The following is a 22,747-nucleotide window of genomic DNA, read 5'->3' as shown; positions in this document are numbered from 1 at the left end:
TGGTGTGGTTTAGTTTTGGTAATTACTGTTTAATCAGAGCAGAATGATTTTGTATTTATTATAATGGATTTAGTATACTGTCCAGAATCTGTTGTGAGATGGAAGTCTCCATAAAAGATTAAAATAAAATTAATAATTTTATTTATTTTGTTTATTTAAGTAAAAAAAACTAATCATTTTTTCAAAACAATTTGGCAACAACAGAAATACATTTGAATGACCAAAAATACACTAAAAGAGAATAAATTTGGTTTAGTGGTTAAGGCACCAGGTTAGAAAACAGGGGACTGTGAGTTGAAGTCCTGCCTTAGCCATGAAAATCAGCTAAGTGATCTTGGGCCAGTCACTCTTTCTCAGTCCAAACCACCTTACAGGTTTGTTGTGATGGTAAAAATAAGAGGAAGAAAGACTCAGGGGTAGGCTGCTAGGGGTTCACAGGAGTTCGGGAGAACTTCTAGCTAAGATTCTGTGCAGTTCAGAGAACACCCAAATCCCATTCCTGGCTGGCCCCGCCCACCCTCACAGGCATCTCCACCAGCCCATTTTTAATGCAGGTAAGTGCAGGGTGTGCATGGAGGCTTGGGGAGGGCAACAAATGGCCCTACCATAAGTTTGGGAAAGCCAGAAACAAGGTCATTTCCAGCCTCCAGAGGGGCCTCCGGAGCCTGAGGTGGCCGTTTCCACCCTCCCGGAGGCTTGAGGAAAGCCTCCAAAGCCCCAGGAAGGGCAACCCCCCTACCATGGTGCAGGAGGCTGACTAGGTGGGCACATCCACCCAGCAACTGGGCAGAGAACCCCTTTCTAAAAGAATTCACATGTAAGACCCCACCCCTGAAGAAAGTATGTTGGATATGTTCACAACCTCCAGTTATTTGTAAAAATAATAAAAGTGGGATATATTTACATAAATAAATAAATAAATAAATAAATAAATAAATAAATAAATAAATATCAGAACTCCAATAGTCATAAAAATATTTACTCTAGCAATTACATTACTTCTCTCCAGAAAGTGAAAAAGAAATATTTTTAATCCAAATCTGATCAAAAAGGAAGATTTGAGGACTTCAGGGGGAGGGTTGGAGAATGTAAAATGGTTCTGTAAAAGCAAAGCTTTGAAATAACATTGAGAGCATAAGTAGTAAGATTTGCATTCAACCAAAGGTGGTGGAAGAAGTATTGGTCTCACCTTAGGCACAAAGTAAGCTGGATAACCCTGGGCCAGTCACTTTCTCTTGCATTTATGGAGAAGACAATGGCAAACCACTTGTGTAAAAGCCCTCCCCAGAGAGCTGCAGAGGGTTGTCCAGATAGTCTTTGAGAATTGGACAATTGAAGGAAGAAAAAAGAAGAATATTCTTCTGATTCAGTAAATGCTTCTCAAATCCTTGTCCATATGTTCTTTCTTCTCTCCTGTTTCTATGTTCTCGAAGCACTTTTCTTTTAATCGTCCTGTCCTGTCCTTATTAATTCACTCTGTGAACTTGGCTTTTACAGGCTTAGCTGTGACTATTCAACCAACTGTTACACAACCAATAGAGATTCGCCTGGTGAATGGTTCAAGTCGCTGTGTAGGGCGAGTGGAAATATTCCATAATGGTCTGTGGGGTACTGTTTGTGATGATAATTGGGGCATAGAAGATGCCCGTGTTGTCTGCCGGCAGCTGGGCTGTGCAACTGCAATATCAGCACCAAGGGAATCCAATTTTGGCCGAGGAACTGGTCGCATCTGGATGGATGAAGTTCGATGCATTGGGACAGAAAGCTTCCTCAATCAATGCCCATCAAGACCTTTGGGAGACAATGATTGCCATCATGGAGAAGATGCTGGTGTTGTGTGTTCGGGTGAGTACATCAACTGAAAATTGTGTCATATTTGGCATGACTGATTGATATGAAGGTTTCAACAAGGGAAGCTTTTCACAGTATGGATGGAATTATTATAACCCATTAATATTTGAGCACCAACCGTTAAATTTCCACATGCATTACAGAATAGGTAGATGGATAGCATCTTTGGAATGTTAACCTTGGAATGATAAACTTAGTGCATGTTATAATGTATTACAGAATATTAGTATTGCATATACTTGAGTGAAAACATTCTCTCGTGATGATAAGTACTATTTACCATAACAAAGGAAAGGCATATACATAGAATAGCTGCAGGATATTACAAGAGGATAGTTTAACTATCCCTTGGAATTAAACTCATTAAACTCTTTCTATAACATCAAAAAAACTCATGAACCAATATGAGAATTCAAAATTGTAAATATATCCTTAGTTAAGCTTGATTCCTGGTGTTTGTAGTTTGCCTGACATCATTATAGAGATGGTTGATCATCTAATGGCTCTGGATTGACATATGGTCCCCTGCCCCAGTAATAACTAGGTCTAATTCTACTTAGCTTCTGAGACTGGCCAAACTTGAGTACCATTATATTTAAGAAGGGGAGCATTGATGAAAGAAGAATATGATTACTTTCTGTGCAGTAGGAACTCCAAACTTCTTTGCCAGATCCCTGTCAGAAACTACAAACAGTACAACTATCTTCAAGAAGAATATTTTATTTTATTTTATTTAGTTTGTCAAACATATAAAAGATAACAGGTATAAGTATGAACATAAATATGAACTCACTAAATGGGTAGGAATAAATGGAGACAATAGGACAGGAACGGTAGGCTCACAAAGGATATTATTCCATGAGGGAAAGGAAATGGAATGACACTCAGTAATGAAATCCAAAGCCTCAAATGGGATCAGGTTCTGGAAAGATAGCAGATAAAGGGTGGGAAAGGAGAAATTTTCGTAACTAACTTAAAATCTCCCTGTACCTGCTCAGAACAAAACCATTCCTCCATCATCAACTTATTTATCATTTTGCTATGTAATGTGGTTCATATATGTTTCTAAAAAAATCCAGCTGATTCCCAGAAGATAGATCAATTTACAACTTTTAAAAATAAAACATCTGGTAGATTTCTATGAGGTTGGAATAAAGAAAGATGATGCATTTTGTTAGTGTATGTTAATGGTGATTCCTCACAAATACTTATATGGGCTCCTGCCAAAAGCAGAGAATGCTGGGGTTACTAAAGCTGTGGCTGCTTTTGTTTGAAGGTTATAAACATGTTCTTTGCTTGCTTTTTAATCCAAGAATGGCTGCTCTGGATGACTGCAACATTAGAATCCCCTACACTAAATTAATTTTCCATTCTCTCTTTTTCTTTCTACACAGAGATGAGACTGGCAGGTGGTTCAAGCCTTTGCACTGGAAGGGTTGAGGTGTTGTTTAACCAAAGATGGGGAACAGTATGTGACAATGGCTGGGATTTAGCTGATGCCACTGTGGTGTGCCGGGAAGTAGGCTGTGGAAGTGCTTTAGCAGCAGCAGGTGCAGCTAAATATGGACAAGGAACTGGTCCAATCTGGATGGATCAGGTAAACTGTACAGGGGAAGAAGACAGTCTAAGAAAATGTCCACCAAAAAGTATGAAAGAACACAGTTGTAGTCACACTAAGGATGCTGGCGTGGAGTGTGCAGGTAATAATCATAAAATATCGGAGGAAATATTATATATTCTGTTCTTATTTGTGTATTATTCTGTCCATCCACCGGGTAGGTGTGTTAATTCTGGATGCAAAATCAATTGTAGCACCAAACTATGTTAGTTTAGCATATTGAAAATGAAAGTCATTCCTTGAAAAATATTCCCCATTCATTTTTTGTCTTTTAAATATGTAAGGCAGTGATAAAGTGAAAGGATCTTAGACAAACAACAACAAAAAATCCAAAAAGAAAGAAATAGCAATTATTGCCGTGGGGAAAGGAACTAATAGGAAAGTTGTCCAAGTCTCCTTGAAAGAGATAAACGATCCACCAAATTTCTTTTTTTCTGAAAATGTAATCCACCAATCATAAGAATGAAATAAAAAATCTTCCATGAGGATCTGCTGTCTTCTAGAAATTAAGATGGGGCAAATGTACTGTTTAACTGTTATCTCCTCATTTCTCTATTGTTTTCCTCAATGTTGCCTTGATAAAGATTCTCTAAATCTTCTTATGAAAATTCATTATTTATTTCCTACTATACCTTTGAAAGCAAAGTTCTGTGATATGCTAAGCCCCCATAAGAGGAAGAGAATATTTGATTTGCAAAGAAGGGGAAGTCTGAAGTTTTAATGAAAAATAAAATTTAATTTCCTTTTTCTGACACATAGCAACCGTTTCCCCCCCTCAAAATACCATTGAGATATTCAGCCCTTTTACTTTTATACATATATGTCTGCATTCATATATCTCAAGATTTGTACCTGGAAATATAAAGAAGAAACATTTGTATTTTATGGTCATAATAACTACAGAAATATGGAATTATAAGCAACTTAATACTGGGAGTGATATGCAAATGATCACTTGGAATTTTATTTATTTGTCAAATTTACATGGTTACTCATCTCACAAAAATGTATTCTGGAGAGTGTATAAGTAATAAATCAATAAAATAGAAACAATCATTAATAAAATTAGAAAATAGTTATTATTAAAATATTAAAAAGGCATAGGAAAGAGTGAATATTAACAATAAGAATGGAGCCGTCTTAGAATGCCACATTAAAATGCCATATTCATTTGCAGGTATAAATACAATGAGGGCTGCGGTATTAAAAGAGATCTTAGTATATTGTAGAAAACCAATTGTGCAGTAAACTATCTCCAGAAATGTTCATTCCTTATCAATGTTTCTCTTTTCAGAACCACCTGAGATCAGATTATCAAATGGTCCCAATCATTGTTCAGGGAGAGTTGAGATCTTGCATGAAAAACTCTGGGGAACTATTTGTGATGACGACTGGGACGTTGATGACGCCAAGGTTGTATGCCAGTATTTAGGCTGTGGGAATGCACTGTCAGCCCCACGTGGTTCTCGCTATGGAGCTGGAGCTGGTCCCATATGGCTGGATGGTGTGAACTGCACAGGGTCAGAGACAGCCATCAGCAAATGTCCAGCAAAAGCATGGGGGGAACATGACTGCACTCATTCAGAAGATGCTGGTGTGGTATGTGCAGGTAAGAGGTACTTCTGAAAACTCAGGACTGAAGCTGAGTGTGGGTGTGGCAGAGGAGTTGGATCAATTTTTCTGAAAATATCTCATAAATTCATAGTTTGGTGGATAAATAGACTACTTAGTAGTTACACATTTATTTGTTTATTCTTTTTTGTTTCCATTTATGCATTTATTTGTTTTATATTTGCATCTATTTTAATAGTTTTCCTTTAAAAGGTAAGCCCAAAATGGTTTTAATGTAAGAAAAGAATGCTAAAGAAATAAGTGAAAAAAATAATAGGAAAACAGAAGTGGCTAAAACTGGTGTGTAGTTTTGAGAGACCTTTCATGTTATTTCCTTATTAAGAGGAAAGAAAACCTGGAAGAATATAGTATTGAAAATAATTCCAGTGCAATAAAATACTCTTAGCCTGTTGTGATATGCCAAATGCAAACATTTCTGAAACATAACTTGCACATAAGCAAGTTGTCACCTCTTATTTCAGAGAACTTTCAGGAATGCTTTTGAAAAAAGGACATGGCTAATGAAATAAGGCAGTCTTCCCCCTCTCTTGATAAATATTTTTGTCAAGAGAATGGGAGGTGAAATCATGGCAAAATAACACTTTTGTTTTCCTGTCAGGATAGAATGATGAAGAAGTATGAAATAAATCTTGATTCCAGTTGACTGTTTTACGTATTATGTTGCTTTTTTGAAGCAATATAGAAGTTGCTAGCCATTGCTTTCTTCCAGGAGGGAATTTTTTTTTCTGCATGTTATTTGTTTTGTTGACATACCAGTCCAACCTATTTCCCATTCAAGCACTAAGTTGACTTTTTAAGATCAACCAAGGTCCTGCTACCTAGTGAGGATCCTCTTAGACAGAAAAGAAAAACTTCAGATAAAGTGATATAGCAAAAACTGGTCCAAAAGACTCTAGTTTGAAGCTTTTCAGATGGACATCTAGATTGCTGATATAGGCAATGACAAAAACCCTGGGGGACTTTGAATGGGCTGGCTTGGACGTATCAGAAACAATCAGATGTGATTTTGCTCGTAGGGTCCTTTCTGCTATTCCAATATTATTATCTGACTTCTGATTATATTTTTAATATGTGTACATTGTATTTTTCTTTTCCCCTGGTAAATACGTTTCCCTTCAAAGTTGTGGAAATTGTATTTGGAGGATATACCATTTTGCTTTCTTCTTTTGTCCCATCAGAACTTCGACTAGTAGATGGACCCACTCGTTGTGCAGGAAGGCTTGAGGTGTACCACAACAAGCAATGGGGGACTGTGTGTGATGCAGACTGGGATTTAAATGATGCCAATGTGGTATGCAGAGAACTGGAGTGTGGAACTGCCGTAAAGGCCATTGGGGTAGCACGGTTTGGCCAAGGAACTGGAACCATTTGGCTAGACAGAGTGAACTGCACAGGGAAAGAAGCTTTTCTGAATGAATGCCCAAAAAGACCTTGGGGAGAGCATAGCTGTGAACACATCAATGATGCAAGTGTGGAATGCTCAGGTAATTTGGTCAGTTATGTTGGAACCTAGATCAAGAGCAGACTCCTGGTTTAGTTGCCAGTTCTTCCGCCATGGCAAGGTTTCTGGATAAAACTGACATGACTTAGCTCAGCTGAGAGTGAGGAATGATTTCTTGAAATAGAAATATTTGGCACACATGCATGCAGATTATAGCAGCATTTAAAGTTGGGTCAGTAGTCCTAAAAGTAGCTAAATGGTTTCTCATCAGGAAAGGAAGGAAGGAAGGAAGGAAGGAAGGAGGGAGGGATCCAAATTGGTATATGAACAAGCAATTATCTAACAACCACCTTCCACTTAAAATCAACAATGACTATGTATCACATAATCAATCAAAGATTGCTTGAGCTGTTTAGTCCTGGTGGAAAAAAAGTAAAATATTTTATAATCAGCTGCAATATGAGGGGAGAATGTAGAAGTTGTCACAACAACCAAAGCAGTAGTAGCAGCATTACTGTACAACCTTTGTCCTCTGTGCATGTCAACACATGCACAGGGATGCTATCTTCCCTCTCCTTCAACAATCTCCCCGCTCCACACCATGGATGCTACTAATTATGAGCTTTGAAATTGCTTTCAAGCATCCCTTTAAGCCATGGCTTGTTTCAAGACCATGCCCAGACAAAAGAATCCGCTAGCCAATGTCGACTGTCGACCCCTCGGGGGAGGGCCTTCTCTGTGGCTGCTCCGGCCCTCTGGAATGATCTCCCCGTGGAGATCCGGACCCTCACCACCCTTCAGGCTTTCTGCAAAGCCATTAAGACTTGGCTGTTCCGGCAGGCCTGGGGCTGATGAGTTCCCAGCCCCACTTGAATTGTTGCGACTGTTGCTTTGTTTTTAACTTGTTTTTGTCCTTGTTTTGTTGTTTGTATTCCTCCCCCCACACTTTTATTTGTTAGCCGCCCTGAGTCCCTCGGGAATAGGGCGGCATACAAGTGGAATAAACAACAAACAAAAGAAAACAATCCTGCAGATCAAGAAAGTAATGTTTTACTTGGCCAGTTCCTCATTACTTCCATTTTAGCAGTTTTGTTGTCCTGTGTCCTTGTCCTTTAGGCTTCATTAAAATATTGAATGGGGCATAAAACTGATCAGAAGTAAATCAGGAAATGATAAACAAACTGCATGTTTCTGATGACACAGCATGTTAAGCAACAGTTGAAGTCAATAATGTCGAATTATGAGTTACTATGTTAGAATAAATAGTTTTATTCTTGACCATTCACAAATCACAATCAAACAAAGCATATTATGACAGTGTGACATATGAAGTCAGATATAGGTCCAAACTCCTGTGTTGACTCTACCTAGTTTTCATACAGGCTGTTGTGAGAAGTAGGAAAATAACAGTGACTCTAACCATTTCAGACCCCAATGAAGTCAGATTGGTGAATGGTACAAGTCGTTGCTCTGGGAGAGTTGAAGTGCTGCACAACCAACAGTGGGGAACAGTCTGTGACGATGGCTGGGAGCTCGCCAATGCGCAAGTTGTGTGCAAGGAACTCGGCTGCGGAATAGCTTTATCGGCCCCACGAGGAGCAAAATTTGGAAGAGGAAATGATCCTATTTGGCTGGATGATGTCAAATGTAAAGGAACAGAAGCTGCTCTCCGTGACTGTCGTCTAAAATCTTGGGGAGACCACAACTGCAACCATGGAGAGGATGCTGGTGCTATATGTTCAGGTGTGCACTTAAGGAAGGGTAATATACAATGGGTTTGGAGATTGACCCAAATAATAAGCATTGTTTTTCTTTGCTCGGCATCTTCTTCTCATTTAGATTTTGGCTGCCTACATACAATTGCCCTATATATAGTTCTTGGTATGTCAGCCAATGCGCAAGTGTAGCTGCTGAGTTGAAGAAGATTTAAATGCCTCTTCAATTAATATTTGCTCCTTCTCATCTTCTATTTCTTATATGTTACTTCTATTTCTTATATATTGAGATTAAAAAGTTGTTTCCTCAGTAAGGATGAATTTATTCATCTCAAGTAAATAATTTCCTTCTTAAAAATTGTTCTTCTGTAAATGTCAGGAACCAAGATTTCTGGAAGCAAAAAGGGTCAAAAGCTTCTCCTTATGGAGAAAATTAGATATGTTGATGGTTAAAACCATGTTTCCTAGCAAGAAGCTGTGTGTGTGTGTGTGTGTGTGTGTCTGGATGGTCTCTTGTGGTGAGCCGAAGCACAAGAATGGAAGTAGTGATCTTCCTTCCATATTTGGGCATACTGGGGGTTGTAAATCTGTCTGTCTGTCTGTCTGTCTGTCTGTCTGTCTGTCTGTCTGTCTGTCTGTCTGTCTATCTATCTATCTATCTATCTATCTATCTATCTATCTATCTATCTATCTATCTATCTATCTATCTATCTATCTATCTATCTCCCCTCCCCTTCGTGTGAAATGGCCCAGCAGTCAGATATTCAAGAACCTTGCCAACAATTTATTTTATGATGTTGTGATTTTTCAACCTTTTATTTCCCATCAGAACTCCGACTGATGAATGGCTCAAGCCGCTGTTCAGGAAGAGTGGAGATCTTCCATGACCAGCAGTGGGGGACTGTGTGTGATGACCGCTGGGACATCAAGCATGCTGAGGTGATCTGCAGGGAAATGGGCTGTGGTGTTGCTTTGAGAGCCCGAAGAAAGGCATTTTTTGGACAGGGAACAGGGCCAATTTGGCTAGATGATGTGAACTGCCAAGGAACAGAAACCTCCCTCAGTCAATGCACAGCAAGCACTTGGGGAAGAAATAACTGCCACCACGGAGAAGATGCTGGGGTGGAGTGTGCAGGTTAGTTTTAGCTAATTTGGGATTTTTATTTTATTTATTCCAATTGCTTTGGGGATATTTATTATGGCTGAATATTGGGATACAAAGTCTAATCTCCATAAATCTATAATGAAAAGACATTTAATATGGAGGAAACATAAAATACAAATCTTTTGAAATAATATTTTTGCTAATCTACAAGATGTTCTTCTAACCTCCAAGAAGGTAGTTTCAAGATAGACCAACAATTCTCACACATTTTAAATGAACTCATGGAAGGGCATCAACTCACACCAGAGAGGATAGATATAGATAGATACAAATTAACAGAGTTGCAAGGGACCTTGCAGATCATCTAGTCAATCCCCCACCCTAGCAGACCTTACACCATTTCTGACAGATGGCAGTCCAGTCTCTTTGTGAAAGCTCCAGTGATGAAGCTCCTACAACCTTTGAAGGCAAGCTGTTCCATTGGTTGATTACTTTCACTGTTTGAAAATTTCTCTTTATTTCCAGGTTGAATCTCTCTTTGTTCATTTTCTATCCATTATTCCTTGCCTAGCCTTCGGGTACTTTGGAAAATAGCTTGACCCCCTCCTTTCTGTGGCAATCCCTCAAATATTGGAACATTGCTATTATGTCTCCCCTAGTTCTTTTCTTCACTAGACTAGCCATGCCCAGTTCCTGCAATCATTTGTTGTATGTTTCAGCCGCCAGTCCCCTAATCATTTTGGTTGGTCTTCTCCGCACTCTTTCTAGAATCTCAACAAATTTTTAATAGCGTGGTGACCAAAACTGGATGTAGCATTCTAGATGTGGTCTTACTAAGGCTTTGTAGAGTGGTATTAGTACCTTACTTGATCTTTATAGTATCCCTCTGCTAATGCATCTTAATACATTGGTTGCATTAACTTAGTGAAGAGAGCTTCATTCTGATATTTATTAAACCAGGCTAGAGTCTTTTAGTTACCAGATTCTTACATCACACAAAGACAAGGGTGTTTTCTTTTTCTTTTTTCTTTTAAAAAGTAGTTTGTTAAATGACCTATAGTTCTTATAGTTCACATAGCATATACATATCATTCATTTTTGCAAGACCCCAAAACAGATATTGAATACTTGATGAAGAAACTAAATGACTTTAGAGCACTAATGGACTTCAAAACAAATAAACAGAAAATAACAATGGTTGTCTAGAATAAGGCTTTTCAGGATTATGAAATCTTGACAAAAATGTCAGGTTTCAAGATGGAGAAAAAAGTGAAATATCTTAGGGTTACAGGGACAAATAGAAATTTTAAATTGTTTCAAAACAATTTTGTAGTTGATATCAAAATTATATCTAAAAATATCTTTCAAGATGGGATAATTTGCAATTACCCTTATTGGGTAGAATCTCTGTAATTAAGATGAATGTTCTACCAAAGATGTTACTTTTATTTCAGACTTTACTGATACTTATTCCTGATACTCCATTTAAACAATGGCAAATTGATATTTCCAAGTTCATATGGCAAGAAAACCCCCCAAATATTAGTTACAAACTATTACAAGGTGAACTTATCCTCAAATTGAAAGAAATGATGGAATCAGAAGAACATGTCTTTCACTGGTTTACATATTTAACAACTAAAAGAAAGGCTTAAATCAAACTTTAAAAGTCATAGATTTGACCTTATTGTGTGGTAATAAAATGAACATATTATTGCCAAGATGGGTATAAACTGTTATTGAAATTGAATTTGGAGAATGAGTATGTGAAGCATTGTATGATCCAATGACCAAAGAGCTTTGGATATAATATAATGCTTGAACAAAGGGAAAAACATGGCGTCAAAGTGTTTAAAATTTACAGCAAATTGTAATTTAAAATATTTTTTTATGAAATAATGATGGTATTTAACAACAGTAATTAGATTCATATTTTAATGGAGAAGATACCAGAAACTTTTCTTTTAGGCTTAATGGATAAAAAAACTTGTCCCAAAGATGCTTTTTTCAAAAGGCAACTGAATTTTCTTTGCTTTTTCATTGAAAACGTTTTGTTTCTTATCCAAGAAGCTTCTTCAGTTTTAACTCTTAGAACTTAAGATCTTCTTGAGAAGATGAGAAGTAAAACTATCTATTAATTCTTGTGTTGCTAATTTTATCTTTAAGACAAAAGAGGAAATAATTTTACACCTTTAACTATTAAGATTTAATAAGAGGTATACCAATCTCTTATTCCAAAGTTCTTGCAATAAATAATATTTACCTTAGCATTTCTTTAATTGCTTATTTTAAAAAGGGGAGGGGGATTTCTCTTACTCCATTATCTGTCAATTTTTCTGCAGATTTTCCTTCTACCAAGCTTAGAAATAATATCTATCTATCTATCTGTCTGTCTGTCTGTCTGTCTGTCTGTCCGTCCATCCATCCATCCATCCATCCATCCATCCATCCATCCATCCATCCATCCATCCATCCATCTATCTATCTATCTATCTATCTATCTATCTATCTATCTATCTATCTATCTATCTATCACCTATCTCCCAACAAAGCAAAGAAAGGAGGAATGTGGATAATCTTCAGTAATGTTCTTCCAGTGTCCAGAAACAGGAAAATAATATCATTGTTCATAACAGTTAATAATATCAAAGTCACATTTAATTTAATGATAGATAATAATAGCTAAATTTCAAAGAAAGGAGTCACAAGCAATGAAAATCTGATGCTGAAAACAGAATAACATAATTGGAAGGGACTTTGGAGATTTTCTAGTCCAACCCACTGCTTAGGCAGAAAAGCCTATACCATTTCAGACAAATGGTTGTCCAATCTCTTCTTAAAAACCTCCAGTGTTGGAGCATTCACAACTTTTGGAGGCACTGTCAGGAAATTTCTCCTTAGTTCTAGGTTGGTTTTCTCCTTGATTAGATTTCATCCATTGTTTCTTGTCTGGTTTTTAGGTGCTTTGGAGAATAGGTTGACCCTCTTCCTTGTGGCATCCCCTTAGATATTGGAACACTGATATCATGCCATACCTAGTCCTTCTTTTCATTAAAAACAACAAGAATTATTCCAAGCATATTTCATGATCCAGTATATTCTAAAGATGATTAGAAAATATAATTTATTATTTTCTAATTAGATTGAGGAAAAAATAATCTAAAGCAATCCAGGATATATTTAGAGAGATAATTACCAAATTCAAAAAAGAATGAGCACCTCCAAACATGCCTGCTGATTTTTTAATAATGAGAGTTTCTACCATGAGTGCTTGCAGGTAAGCAAAAATGAAAGTTTGTCGGAATAAGTTATGCTTATCTCAGTCTAGAGAAGACTTCCTTGACATGTTCCCCCACCAAAAAAATATTTTAGTGAAGACAAAGGTTGCTAAGGGATGTGGCCAAAGGTTATAAAAGTTGTAAAAATGTTCACATCAATTTTGTGGGGAATTTCCTCAAAGTCAATGGTCTTCTGATAATATCGTCTATCTTTTCAGATCCAGTAGAGCTCAAACTAGTCAATGGCTCTCACCGGTGTACCGGGAGGGTAGAGGTATTTCATCTCCAGCAGTATGGGACCGTTTGTGATGACAACTGGGACTTGAATGAAGCTGTTGTTGTGTGTCGGTATCTTGATTGTGGATCAGCCATTTCTGCCCCTCGTTCAGCTCGGTTTGGTCGAGGAAATGATGCTATCTGGCTGGATGATGTTGAATGCACAGGAAGTGAAACTTCCCTCACTTCTTGCAAGGCTAAGCCTTGGGGAACCAATGACTGTAACCACGGGGAAGATGCTGGTGTCGTATGTTCAGGTAACTTGAACATGTATTCTATATTAGGAGAAAGTAAAATAAGGACAGATAATCAGACTGATTTCCAATCTTCAACGATTCCTGATCATTAGATAAGTTACTGGTTTGAACTACTATGTAAATTGTCTCATGTTCTCCACCAAAGTCTTCTGAATAAGACCCAGTAGGATTAATATACTATTGCACTGATGTTCTTCTTGTGGATTTCACAAGGGCATCTGTTTCACTATTGTGTGAAATAGGATATTGACTAGATTGGTATTTGATCTTAGCCAGTCCAGTCTCTTCTTATATTTTGCCATCCAATTTTTCCTCAGGAAAAAGAGATTGTTTATTTATTTTATTTATTTATTTATAAAATTTATTGGCCATCTACCTCAGGGTAACTCTAATTTTTAGAAAGAGTGGTATGTGGTCATGTGCTATAATCAATTCCAACAAGAGAAGAAAACTAAAGAAGACTCAGGTACACACTGGAAACATATTGGTATAATCTGTCATATTTACAATCGGTCAAAGATAGAGAGAATTTAGTAAAAATAATACTGATGTATCTCCATAATCTGAAGCAAAGCATATGTTTATGAAGCAAATCATCTCTCTCAATTGTTCTGTTCTTGCTGGCCTCTCTGAAGACCATTGTAGGTCCAGCTCAGTTTGAAAATGCTTCGTGTCTCTTGGGAAAAGTTTTATTCACATCCTGATCTTTCCAAACACATACTCTAAGAGGCTAATCCGTTTATCCTTTTGACTGCTTTACTTTCAGAGAATCTCAGGCTAGTCAATGGCACGAATCGCTGCAGTGGAAGAGTAGAGGTTCGAACACCTGGGAGTGATGAGTGGGGGACAGTCTGTGACCGGACATGGGACTTAAAAGAGGTAGAAGTTGTATGCAGGCAATTGGGCTGTGGAGGTGCTGGATCGGCTCCAAAAGGAGCTCATTTTGGACCTGGATTAGGCCACATCTGGATGGATGATGTTAATTGTGACGGCTCAGAAAATTCCCTTCAAGAATGCAGAGCAAATACCCAGGGGACAAACAACTGTGTTCATGGTCAGGATGCAAGTGTTATTTGTTCAGGTAATTCATGGTAATTCAAGTTGTGATTTGTGATGATTTTTGCATTAGTCTTCATAGCACATAGCTTTATTAAATGTATCAAAGGGGGGTAAACTAGCAATGGAGATCTTGGGAGATGACAAACAGGACCTGCAAGATATACAGTGACTACCATATATATAAACATCTAAATTGCGACATTGTTTTAGAAATATTTAGAAATATTATTTGGGGCGTAATTCAGAAAGAATTCTCATTTTTTTCAGCCATTCAGTCATGACTGACCCTTGGTTACTCTATGGATTAGCCCATCCTCACCACTGCCACCCCTTCATGTCTGATACCGGTATGCCACAGAGGGCCTGGCAGAATATATCCCAGCTGGAAGCAACAGTGCAATAGCCACTGCTACCGGGGGCGAAGGGGTGGCGATGGCAAGGACAGGCGGACCCGGGCTTTCCTTCTTTTTCCCTTCCAAGCAGGCTTCTTGCACAGCTCCAGCCCATGGCTCTGAGGAGGATCTGAGGTGTGGAGCTCTGCTGCTTCCAACTGGGATATATTCTGTCAGGCCCTCAATGGCGTCTTTATGCCGGTAGCTCACCTCCCCGCCAGCAGCTCCTCCACCAGCATCCTGGCTGGAAGTGGAAGTACAACAGCCGCTGTTGGAGAAGGGACGAAGGGGTGGCAGTCGCCCATTCTCGCCACTGCCACCCCTTCGCCCCTGGTAACGGCGACTGTTGTGTTGCTGCTTCCAGCCAGGATGCTGGAGGAGCTGCTGGCAGGGAGGCAAGCTACCTGCATAAAGACACCGCCAAAGGCCTGGCTTGCTGACATGGGAGCAGCTGTGGTGGCTGCCCGGTCGCTCCTACCCTACCCTCTGTGGCTGCAGCTGCTGCTCTTCTGGGGCTGCGCGGGGACTGGCTGGCTTTTCTGGAGCACCCGAGCCAGCCAGACACTCCAGGCCTTGGATCCACATCAGTGCCATGGACTGCAGCCATGCAAGTAGCCCGCTCAGGTGGGGAAGGAGGGAAGCCCTTGCCCATCCTTGCTGCTGTCGCCCTCGCCCCCGGCAGCTGTCACAGTGACACTTCTGGCTGGTGTTGGAGTGGCTGCAGGAGGCGGCCAGCCACTCCTGCCCTTCCCCTTGTGGCTGCCACTGCTTTTCTGGGGTGCCTGAGCTGGCCAGGCACTTCGGGCCATAGATGAGCCATGAACTGGAGGGCTGGGGCCACACAAGAAGCACTCTCAGGCGGGGAGGGAAGGAAGCCCGACCACAGCTCTACTCTGCTAAGAAGCGATGGATGGGAGCCCCTCTCTGTGTCTTTTGGCATATGCAGCCATTGCTCTTCCTGTTGCTGTTTTTTGCATGTGCATGCATGACAGGAACCAGATCACCAAATGGCCGACGTGCATGTGCACACTGGAAACAAAGATCATTTTCCTGGCAGGTGCATGTGCACCGGGCAGCTACTCTTCTGCTTTCTGGCATGCCAATGCGTGTGAAGACCAGATGGCTGCTGCACCCAAACCCAGAAGAGCAACTGGTGATGGCTCCACATGCCAGGAGAAATGGGTCTGCGTGCCACTTCTGGCACCATGTGCCTTAGGTTTGCCATCACGAGTCTAGGACTTCTTAGTTTGATATTTTTGCAGTCCATTGTCTATTGTGTTTTGAGGACAATAATGTTCACATTTTGAAAGAGGGACAAATTCTTTCCTCAATAGAAGTGGAAGCCTCAGATATAACCTGTTCCCCTTTTCATGTTGCTGTTTCATCAGCTCCCAGGACGATTAAAACCCCTTTAAACATTCATCAGAGATGTTACATTTAAGGAATCACTTAGGGCAGTGATGGCAAACCTTTTTGGCACCTAATGCCCAAACAGAAATGTGCATGCATATGCATGCATGTGCGCGTGCTAGAGCACTGGAAACCTGAAGACCAACTGGCTGGCTCACATATGCCTGTTTTTTGTCCATTTTCAGGCCATTTTTAGCCATTTTCATCTATTTTTCAAGCTGTTTTCCAGGTTGTTTTCAGGCCATTTGTGGGCCATTTTCGACCTGAAAGATGGCCAGAAAAATGGCCCAAAATGCCCCCAAAATGGCTCAAAATGACCTGAAAACAGCCTGAAAAACAGCCTGAAAAAGGCCCCAAAACAGCCTGTTTTGGGGCCAACTTTAGTCATTTTTCCAGGCTGTTTTTCAGGCCATTTTCAAGCCATTTTGCAGCACTCTGGTGCCCCTAAAGACCAGCTGGCTGGCATGCGTGTGCACACGGGAAACCAGAAGAGCAGCTGGCAGGCCCATAGAGAGGGCTCTGCATGCCACCTCTGGCATGTGTGCCATCACGGTCCTAGGGTAAAGGATTTAGGAGTTGGAACACTTATACCATAGTGACAATTTACCTATTCACCGAATGAGTCTATCCAGATTATGGAAGAAATGAAAAGAACTCCAGTTGCCATCATTCAACTTCGAGAAAATTCTATCTGATTAATTGAGAATCTTAATCAACACCACTAAATTTTCTTATTTTCTTCAGCCACCGAGCTTCATCACTTTTCAACATAGCTCAGCATGGCATTGACCTCACCAGACTTGGTATTTAAAAAAAAATTCTTAGGGAAGCATGCTAAATCCTACATAAGTCCTACAGATGTATAGTATACCTATGCTATACGAATGCCAAGAAAACGCAATACATTTACTACAAAATTTTCTATTTGGAAGAAGTATTTTGAGATTGCAAAAATGGGGTTGAGCCAAGGTGGACACCCTTAATTCATAAGAGATGCAAACTTTGCAGATTATAAAGAAAGAATAATCATTGTCAGCAGCTATTTTTGACATCTTCCTTTAAGTTCCTGATGGCAGTTTTATCCTTTACTGAGCTTTCTGATGCAAAGACATTGGCAATAAATTGGCCCAAATTTTAGTTGCCTCAATCAATTGAAAGTATTTTGCCATATTAGCTCAGCTGTGTTTCTTGGAAAACCTTAACTTTCCTTGCTCTGTACCTTTCTTGCATTCATTTCTAACAGACAGAATGAGCCTACGATTTCATTTTTTCATCAAAGATTCTAATGTTCTACAAAGTTGCTAGATAGAGGCAATTATAGAAGTACTGTAGAATGAAGGCAAGTGAGAAAGACTTTTTAGAGCCTGGAAACAAGAAATCTCCATCACATTCCCTTGCCCCACATCTCTATCAAACCTCATTGCTCCAAGAAAGATTCCCACATCTGGGCCACAAAAATGTGGATAATTACTATATGAAAGCAAAAAATTGTATATATGCTCACAACCATTTCTGGGGATTGCCTGGAGTGCTGGGACTCAATGGGAACATTGTCAAATGAGAAGGGAGGGAGGGATACTGTTGCTCCCAGTTCTTTCTCTCTTGCTATTCCTGTTGCCCCAGTTTTTGCTGTTAGTGAAAGACTTGAGATGCTTCCCTGGCATCTGCTGAGGCCTGATTTTTCTCTCTTTTAATTCTCTTCCTCCACTGATGTCCAGCTCATGAAGAATGGGGGTAAAGAGAATATGCCAAGTATATCTGAGTTGCAAACATCTGGGTAACCACTACATGGTAATGGAGAGATGCTGCTGTCTAGTGGTTTTCCAGATTTTTTTCATGCCGAAAGATATGCTTGAAAGATAAAAGATTTTGAGGCAATTGAGTTGGAAGGTTTCTTTTGAGAAAAGAAGTCATGAGTCTACTCTGAATAAGAGGACATTCTTTCTGAATTGAATGGTGGATGAGAACAAGTAGGAACGCAAAAGGTAGTGTGAAAGAGGAAGGTCAGTTCTTCTGAGGCTAAACAGAGAAGTGCCTATAGGATTCTCCTCTTCCATTTCTTCCTCCAGCCCTCAACTACCACAACATGTTTGGGGGTACTTTGTACTTACACTGTCTCATGCTTGGGGTGGGGGGAGGTATTCAGAAAGGTTTTCTTTTTTTGCATTTTTTATTTTCTTACATACCATTTTAAGTATACATTCACATAATTGTTATTCATCTTTACATTTGTCATTCTTATACATTTGCTATTTCATTTAATAGGTTTTAATATACAGTTCAGGTTGCTTTATTTACCATCCCTTCTGCCTGTTGTAACACCACCTTATTTTCCCTTTCTTTTCTCCCTGTCTCCCTTCTCTACTTCCTTCCTTCCTCCTCTCCTTCTCCTTCTTCTTCACCTACATTTCCCCCTACTCCTACTCTTCCCCTTCCCCTTCCTACCCTCTCTCCTTCTCTTTCTCTCCCTTCCATCCTCCTCTCCTTCCCCTTCTCCTTCCCTTACCTTTCCACTACTCCTCTTCTTCCTCTTCCCCTTCCTACCCTGCCTCCTTCTCTTTCTCTCCCTTCCATCCTCCTCTCCTTACCTCTTTCTTTGTTTCCCCCTTTTCCTCTCATTCTCTCCTCCTCTCTCCCTCAGAAAGGAGAGGACAGAAAGCTCTATTTGAGTGGATTGAAAGCCTTGACATTGTTTAAATTGTATGAAATCTGTTTATTCTGTAGACACTTTTACCCTCAATGTGGCAAAGATAAGACTGGAAGATGGTCCAAATTCTTGTGCAGGCCGGGTTGAAGTCCTTCACCAAGCTCAATGGGGAACTGTGTGTGATGATGGATGGGGTCTTCAAGATGTAGCTGTGGTGTGTAAGCAGTTAAAGTGTGGCATTGCTTTGGAATACCACTCTGGGGCACACTTTGGAAGAGGTTCTGGCCCTATTCTCCTGGATGACGTGAACTGTACTGGGACAGAAATGTCAATCAAAGAATGCCGAGGACGTTCCGTAGGAGAGCATGACTGTGATCATTCAGAAGATGCTGGTGCTGTTTGCTCAGGTAACTTGCAGGTGGAGGAAATTGCAAATTAAATACAAATGCTTGTAGTTTAAAGTGTAATTGTGTGTGTATGTATGTGTGTATGTGTTTGTGTGCGCGCACCACTACAGTTTGGAATAAAGGAGGGCTCAAAATCCTTTAAATGTTCCAGAGTTGTATTTACCCTCAAATGCACAATCGAAAATATGGAGAAAGGAAAGCAATATGGAAGGCAGATAACTAGAGCCAAAACAACATACATGTTTCCTACAGCTTTTCAGTTTGTTATTCATATATTTCTTCAAAGAAGGCAGTAGTTCTTCTGCATTAATATGTTAATCCTTATGTCCTATTCTAGCTAAACATCCATAATATTTAATAACATATTTTCTAATCCTCCTTTTCAAATCACTGTTTAAAGTTTACATCCAGTTTCCTTATGTTATACCCATATCTATATATACATTGTTATTCTTATCCCTCCTTGATTTGACTATATCCTGTATCATAAAATTTCCCCCTAATAATCAAACTTTCATTGTATCTAACAGTTTATTATTATTATTATTGTACCACAGCGGCCAGTTGTTTCGCCGGATTTGGCATTGGTTACTAGTTACTAGTTAATAATTGGTTGTTGTTGTTGTTATTATTATTATTATTATTATTATTATTATTATTATTATTATTATTATGTATAATCAAAAGGGATTGCTAATCTTCCTTACATGGGTGCCATTCAATATTCATATCCAATTATACTCATCATAACACTACACATTGTATACTTTAGTTACATTATCAGTTATTTATTTAAGCTATATCTATTATCAATAAATTTCACTAAGTTTAACTTGTTTTAAATTATATTCTTCCATCTATCAACCTGTATCTTTCCAATAGCAAAACAGTCTCATATCTTCTGCCATTTGTAGTGCCAGTCCTCTAATCACATTCTTGGTCAGCTTTGTATAGACTTCTTTTAGCAACTCCTTGCTTATAAGATCTCTCATATAATCTTGATGCCCTCTTTCTGTTTCCTTATTCATCTTATCTTTGATTGTCAGCAGTGTTATCAATGCTTTTGCTAATAGAATTTCTCTCTTTAAATCCATAGATTCTTTAGTTTCTTCTTCTTCTGTATCTTGCCCTCTGGAATAGATTTCCTTTCCATTTAATTCCTCTTTCAGTATTCCATTCTTTCCATTTTCAGAGACAAAGCAATCACCATAAATATCAGCAGGTTTAATTTCTTTCTATTCATTTTCCACTTCAATTTTTTGAGTTTCAACCACCCCGTTTTGCATTTGATAGACATCCTCAATTTCATCATCATATGTTATTGTTATGTGCTCTCAGTATTACAGTTTTTTCTCTATTCTTTCATATGTATTTGATAATTTCTGTATTTCTGAAATTATTTTTTGCAAACTTGAGACTTCTATTTTCTTTTGAAATTGTGCCATTATAACAAACACTGCTGCTTTAGTTTGGAAGATTAATAAAATTAAAGAACGTTGTTTTCACTTTTCTCTGATTAGAAATATACTTCAAAGGGACATCTGTGTGCTTCCCTTCTTATCACTCTCTGTAAAACCTTGAAATGCCAAGTCAAAACAATCCGTAAAGGAAAAAAAAGTGTTCAATTTTCAATACACAAAACTCCAATCAACAAATCCCCCCAGCCTCCGAGTGGCATCAGTGCTGTTGAAAATCTAAATTCCTTTTATATCTTTTTTGTATTTCAAGTTAGAAAAGAGAATCCAATCTTTAAATGAATTAGAAAAACACCCACAGCAATGAAAGGGGAAAACTTTAGTCCATAGGTTACAGAGAACAATAAAAGAAAAAATAGAAGAAGAAAACTTAATCCATCTGTTTCAAAAGGCTTGCATAAATTCCATCCATGAAAATAGCATTTAAAAAGTAAGATAACCACTGTCCAAAATCATTCCAAATTTAATCCCGCTGTTTGATTGTTCTATTCTCCAATTTAGATTAATTTTAAGTTTTTATAGGCAGTCTCTTTTTAAAACAGTAAAAGTTCCTCACCAGCTGGAAACACTTTCTCTTTCAATACCTTCTGTTTTGGAGCTGCCCCGACTTTGTCAGCCTTGGCTGGATTTTTTGTCACTGTCTTGAAGAACTTCTCTTATTTCTTTCAGGGATTTTGCAATATCCCTGAGGTCAGCAAGACCTATGCTTCCTGTTCACTGTCTCTTCAGGACAGTCTAGGTCCAATTGGACCACCCAGCAGCAAAAGTATTGGCTACAGTCTCAGAGCATTGAGACCGCACATCCATCTCGTTGCGACGTTGGCTCTTCCTTCCAAATATTTCCAAAATCTTAATTGTGGCTAAAATGATCTCAAACTGAACACTGGGACACACCATATCAGTTGAGAAGATCAAGTTAACTCTCTTTTGTTTTCTAGGTCCCCTGGATGTACGATTAGCAAAAGGCCCCAATCCCTGTACTGGACGAGTAGAGTTGAAGTATAATCGCTCCTGGCTCTCTATTGGGGATTCAGGTTGGAGTCTTAATGAAGCCACAGTGATATGTCGACAATTGGGCTGTGGTTCAGCATTGTCTGTGCCCAAGGGCAATGAATATGGCACGAGTGTGGGCCCAGCATTTCTGGATAATGTGAAATGTAAAGGAACAGAATCATCCCTTGCTGAGTGCCAAGCTGCAACCACAAGTTCCAAGAAGTGCATCTGTGGCTCCTACGCGGGAGCTGTATGTGAAGGACAGTCAGGTATATATCCTGTCCAAATTTTAGGAATTATGATCAGGAAGGTAACAATAATGCAGCTGTCTTACCCTTGACTTGTCTTCCTCCCCACTTTCCAGGCTCAGGGAGAACTGCTGCAATCATTTTAAGCTTGCTAGCTATTATTTTACTCATCGGGGGTTTATCGTTTTACCTGTGGAAAAAGGGTGTGAAATTATCTGCACTGAATCCTTTCACCCAGAGACGAGGTAAGAAGTTAACAACAGTTTTTCAACATTTGACCACTTGGCAGGGTACCTCAGATTTTATTTGCTTACGTACACAGGTTCACTATTTGCAGAATAGTTAACAAAGTCTGCTCCTTTAGATGCTACATTAGATATTGACCAGTAGAAGGCACTGTATGTTGAACTCACGCCATTATAGTGGCATCATGTGACATATTGGGACTTTTTCCCCTTTGCTAAACTGGGTGTGGGTATGGCCAGTGCATGAAGCACCTGGGCCACGGGACAGGAGTTTGACAGCCCTACACTATATATTTTGTCCTTGTTGGACATCTTTTGGTGTAGGCATCCTCCGTATTAATTTTTTTTAAATTCAACCCTTTAATGAGATTTGAACCCACAGGCTTTGGAGAATACTTATGCCTGAAGAGTCCCAATAAGGATGAATCTGGTCACATAATGCCTCCTATAAATCACTAACTAATATAACATCTGAAGCTTTATAAATCCTGTCCCATAGTCTTTAAGAAAAGGCAATCTGAACGCACATAGCATGAGGCCCAGGCCAATAACAAACGCAAAACTCTAATATGAGAGTGTAAGGGGGGGGGGAATAGAAGCACATATGCATAGTTTCTAATAGCAAACGCCAAATAATAATATGCTACTTCAATTGATTCATTTCCTTTTGATTTGGATAAATTGTTTTAGATCTGAAT

The 22,747-nt window shown here is 39.1% G+C and overlaps 1 protein-coding gene across 1 annotated transcript in view; it reads left to right on the top strand.

The window, feature by feature from the left end:
- Positions 1 to 22,747, top strand: part of LOC116520849 (deleted in malignant brain tumors 1 protein-like) — a 34,176-nt gene that overhangs the window by 9,296 nt on the left and 2,133 nt on the right. Inside the window, exons 2-12 of the mRNA XM_032235260.1 lie at positions 1,498 to 1,845; positions 3,246 to 3,551; positions 4,764 to 5,078; positions 6,280 to 6,585; positions 7,971 to 8,285; positions 9,087 to 9,392; positions 12,859 to 13,173; positions 13,940 to 14,254; positions 18,759 to 19,088; positions 21,502 to 21,825; positions 21,921 to 22,049. Of these exons, the coding sequence (XP_032091151.1) occupies positions 1,498 to 1,845; positions 3,246 to 3,551; positions 4,764 to 5,078; positions 6,280 to 6,585; positions 7,971 to 8,285; positions 9,087 to 9,392; positions 12,859 to 13,173; positions 13,940 to 14,254; positions 18,759 to 19,088; positions 21,502 to 21,825; positions 21,921 to 22,049 (3,309 nt within the window). The remainder of the gene's footprint in view (positions 1 to 1,497; positions 1,846 to 3,245; positions 3,552 to 4,763; positions 5,079 to 6,279; positions 6,586 to 7,970; positions 8,286 to 9,086; positions 9,393 to 12,858; positions 13,174 to 13,939; positions 14,255 to 18,758; positions 19,089 to 21,501; positions 21,826 to 21,920; positions 22,050 to 22,747) is intronic.

The sequence above is a fragment of the Thamnophis elegans genome, chromosome Z, assembly GCF_009769535.1.
Source record: "Thamnophis elegans isolate rThaEle1 chromosome Z, rThaEle1.pri, whole genome shotgun sequence".
Classification (NCBI taxonomy): domain Eukaryota; kingdom Metazoa; phylum Chordata; class Lepidosauria; order Squamata; family Colubridae; genus Thamnophis; species Thamnophis elegans.
Note: the sequence above shows the minus strand (reverse complement) of the source record. Positions and strands in the feature narration are given on the sequence as shown.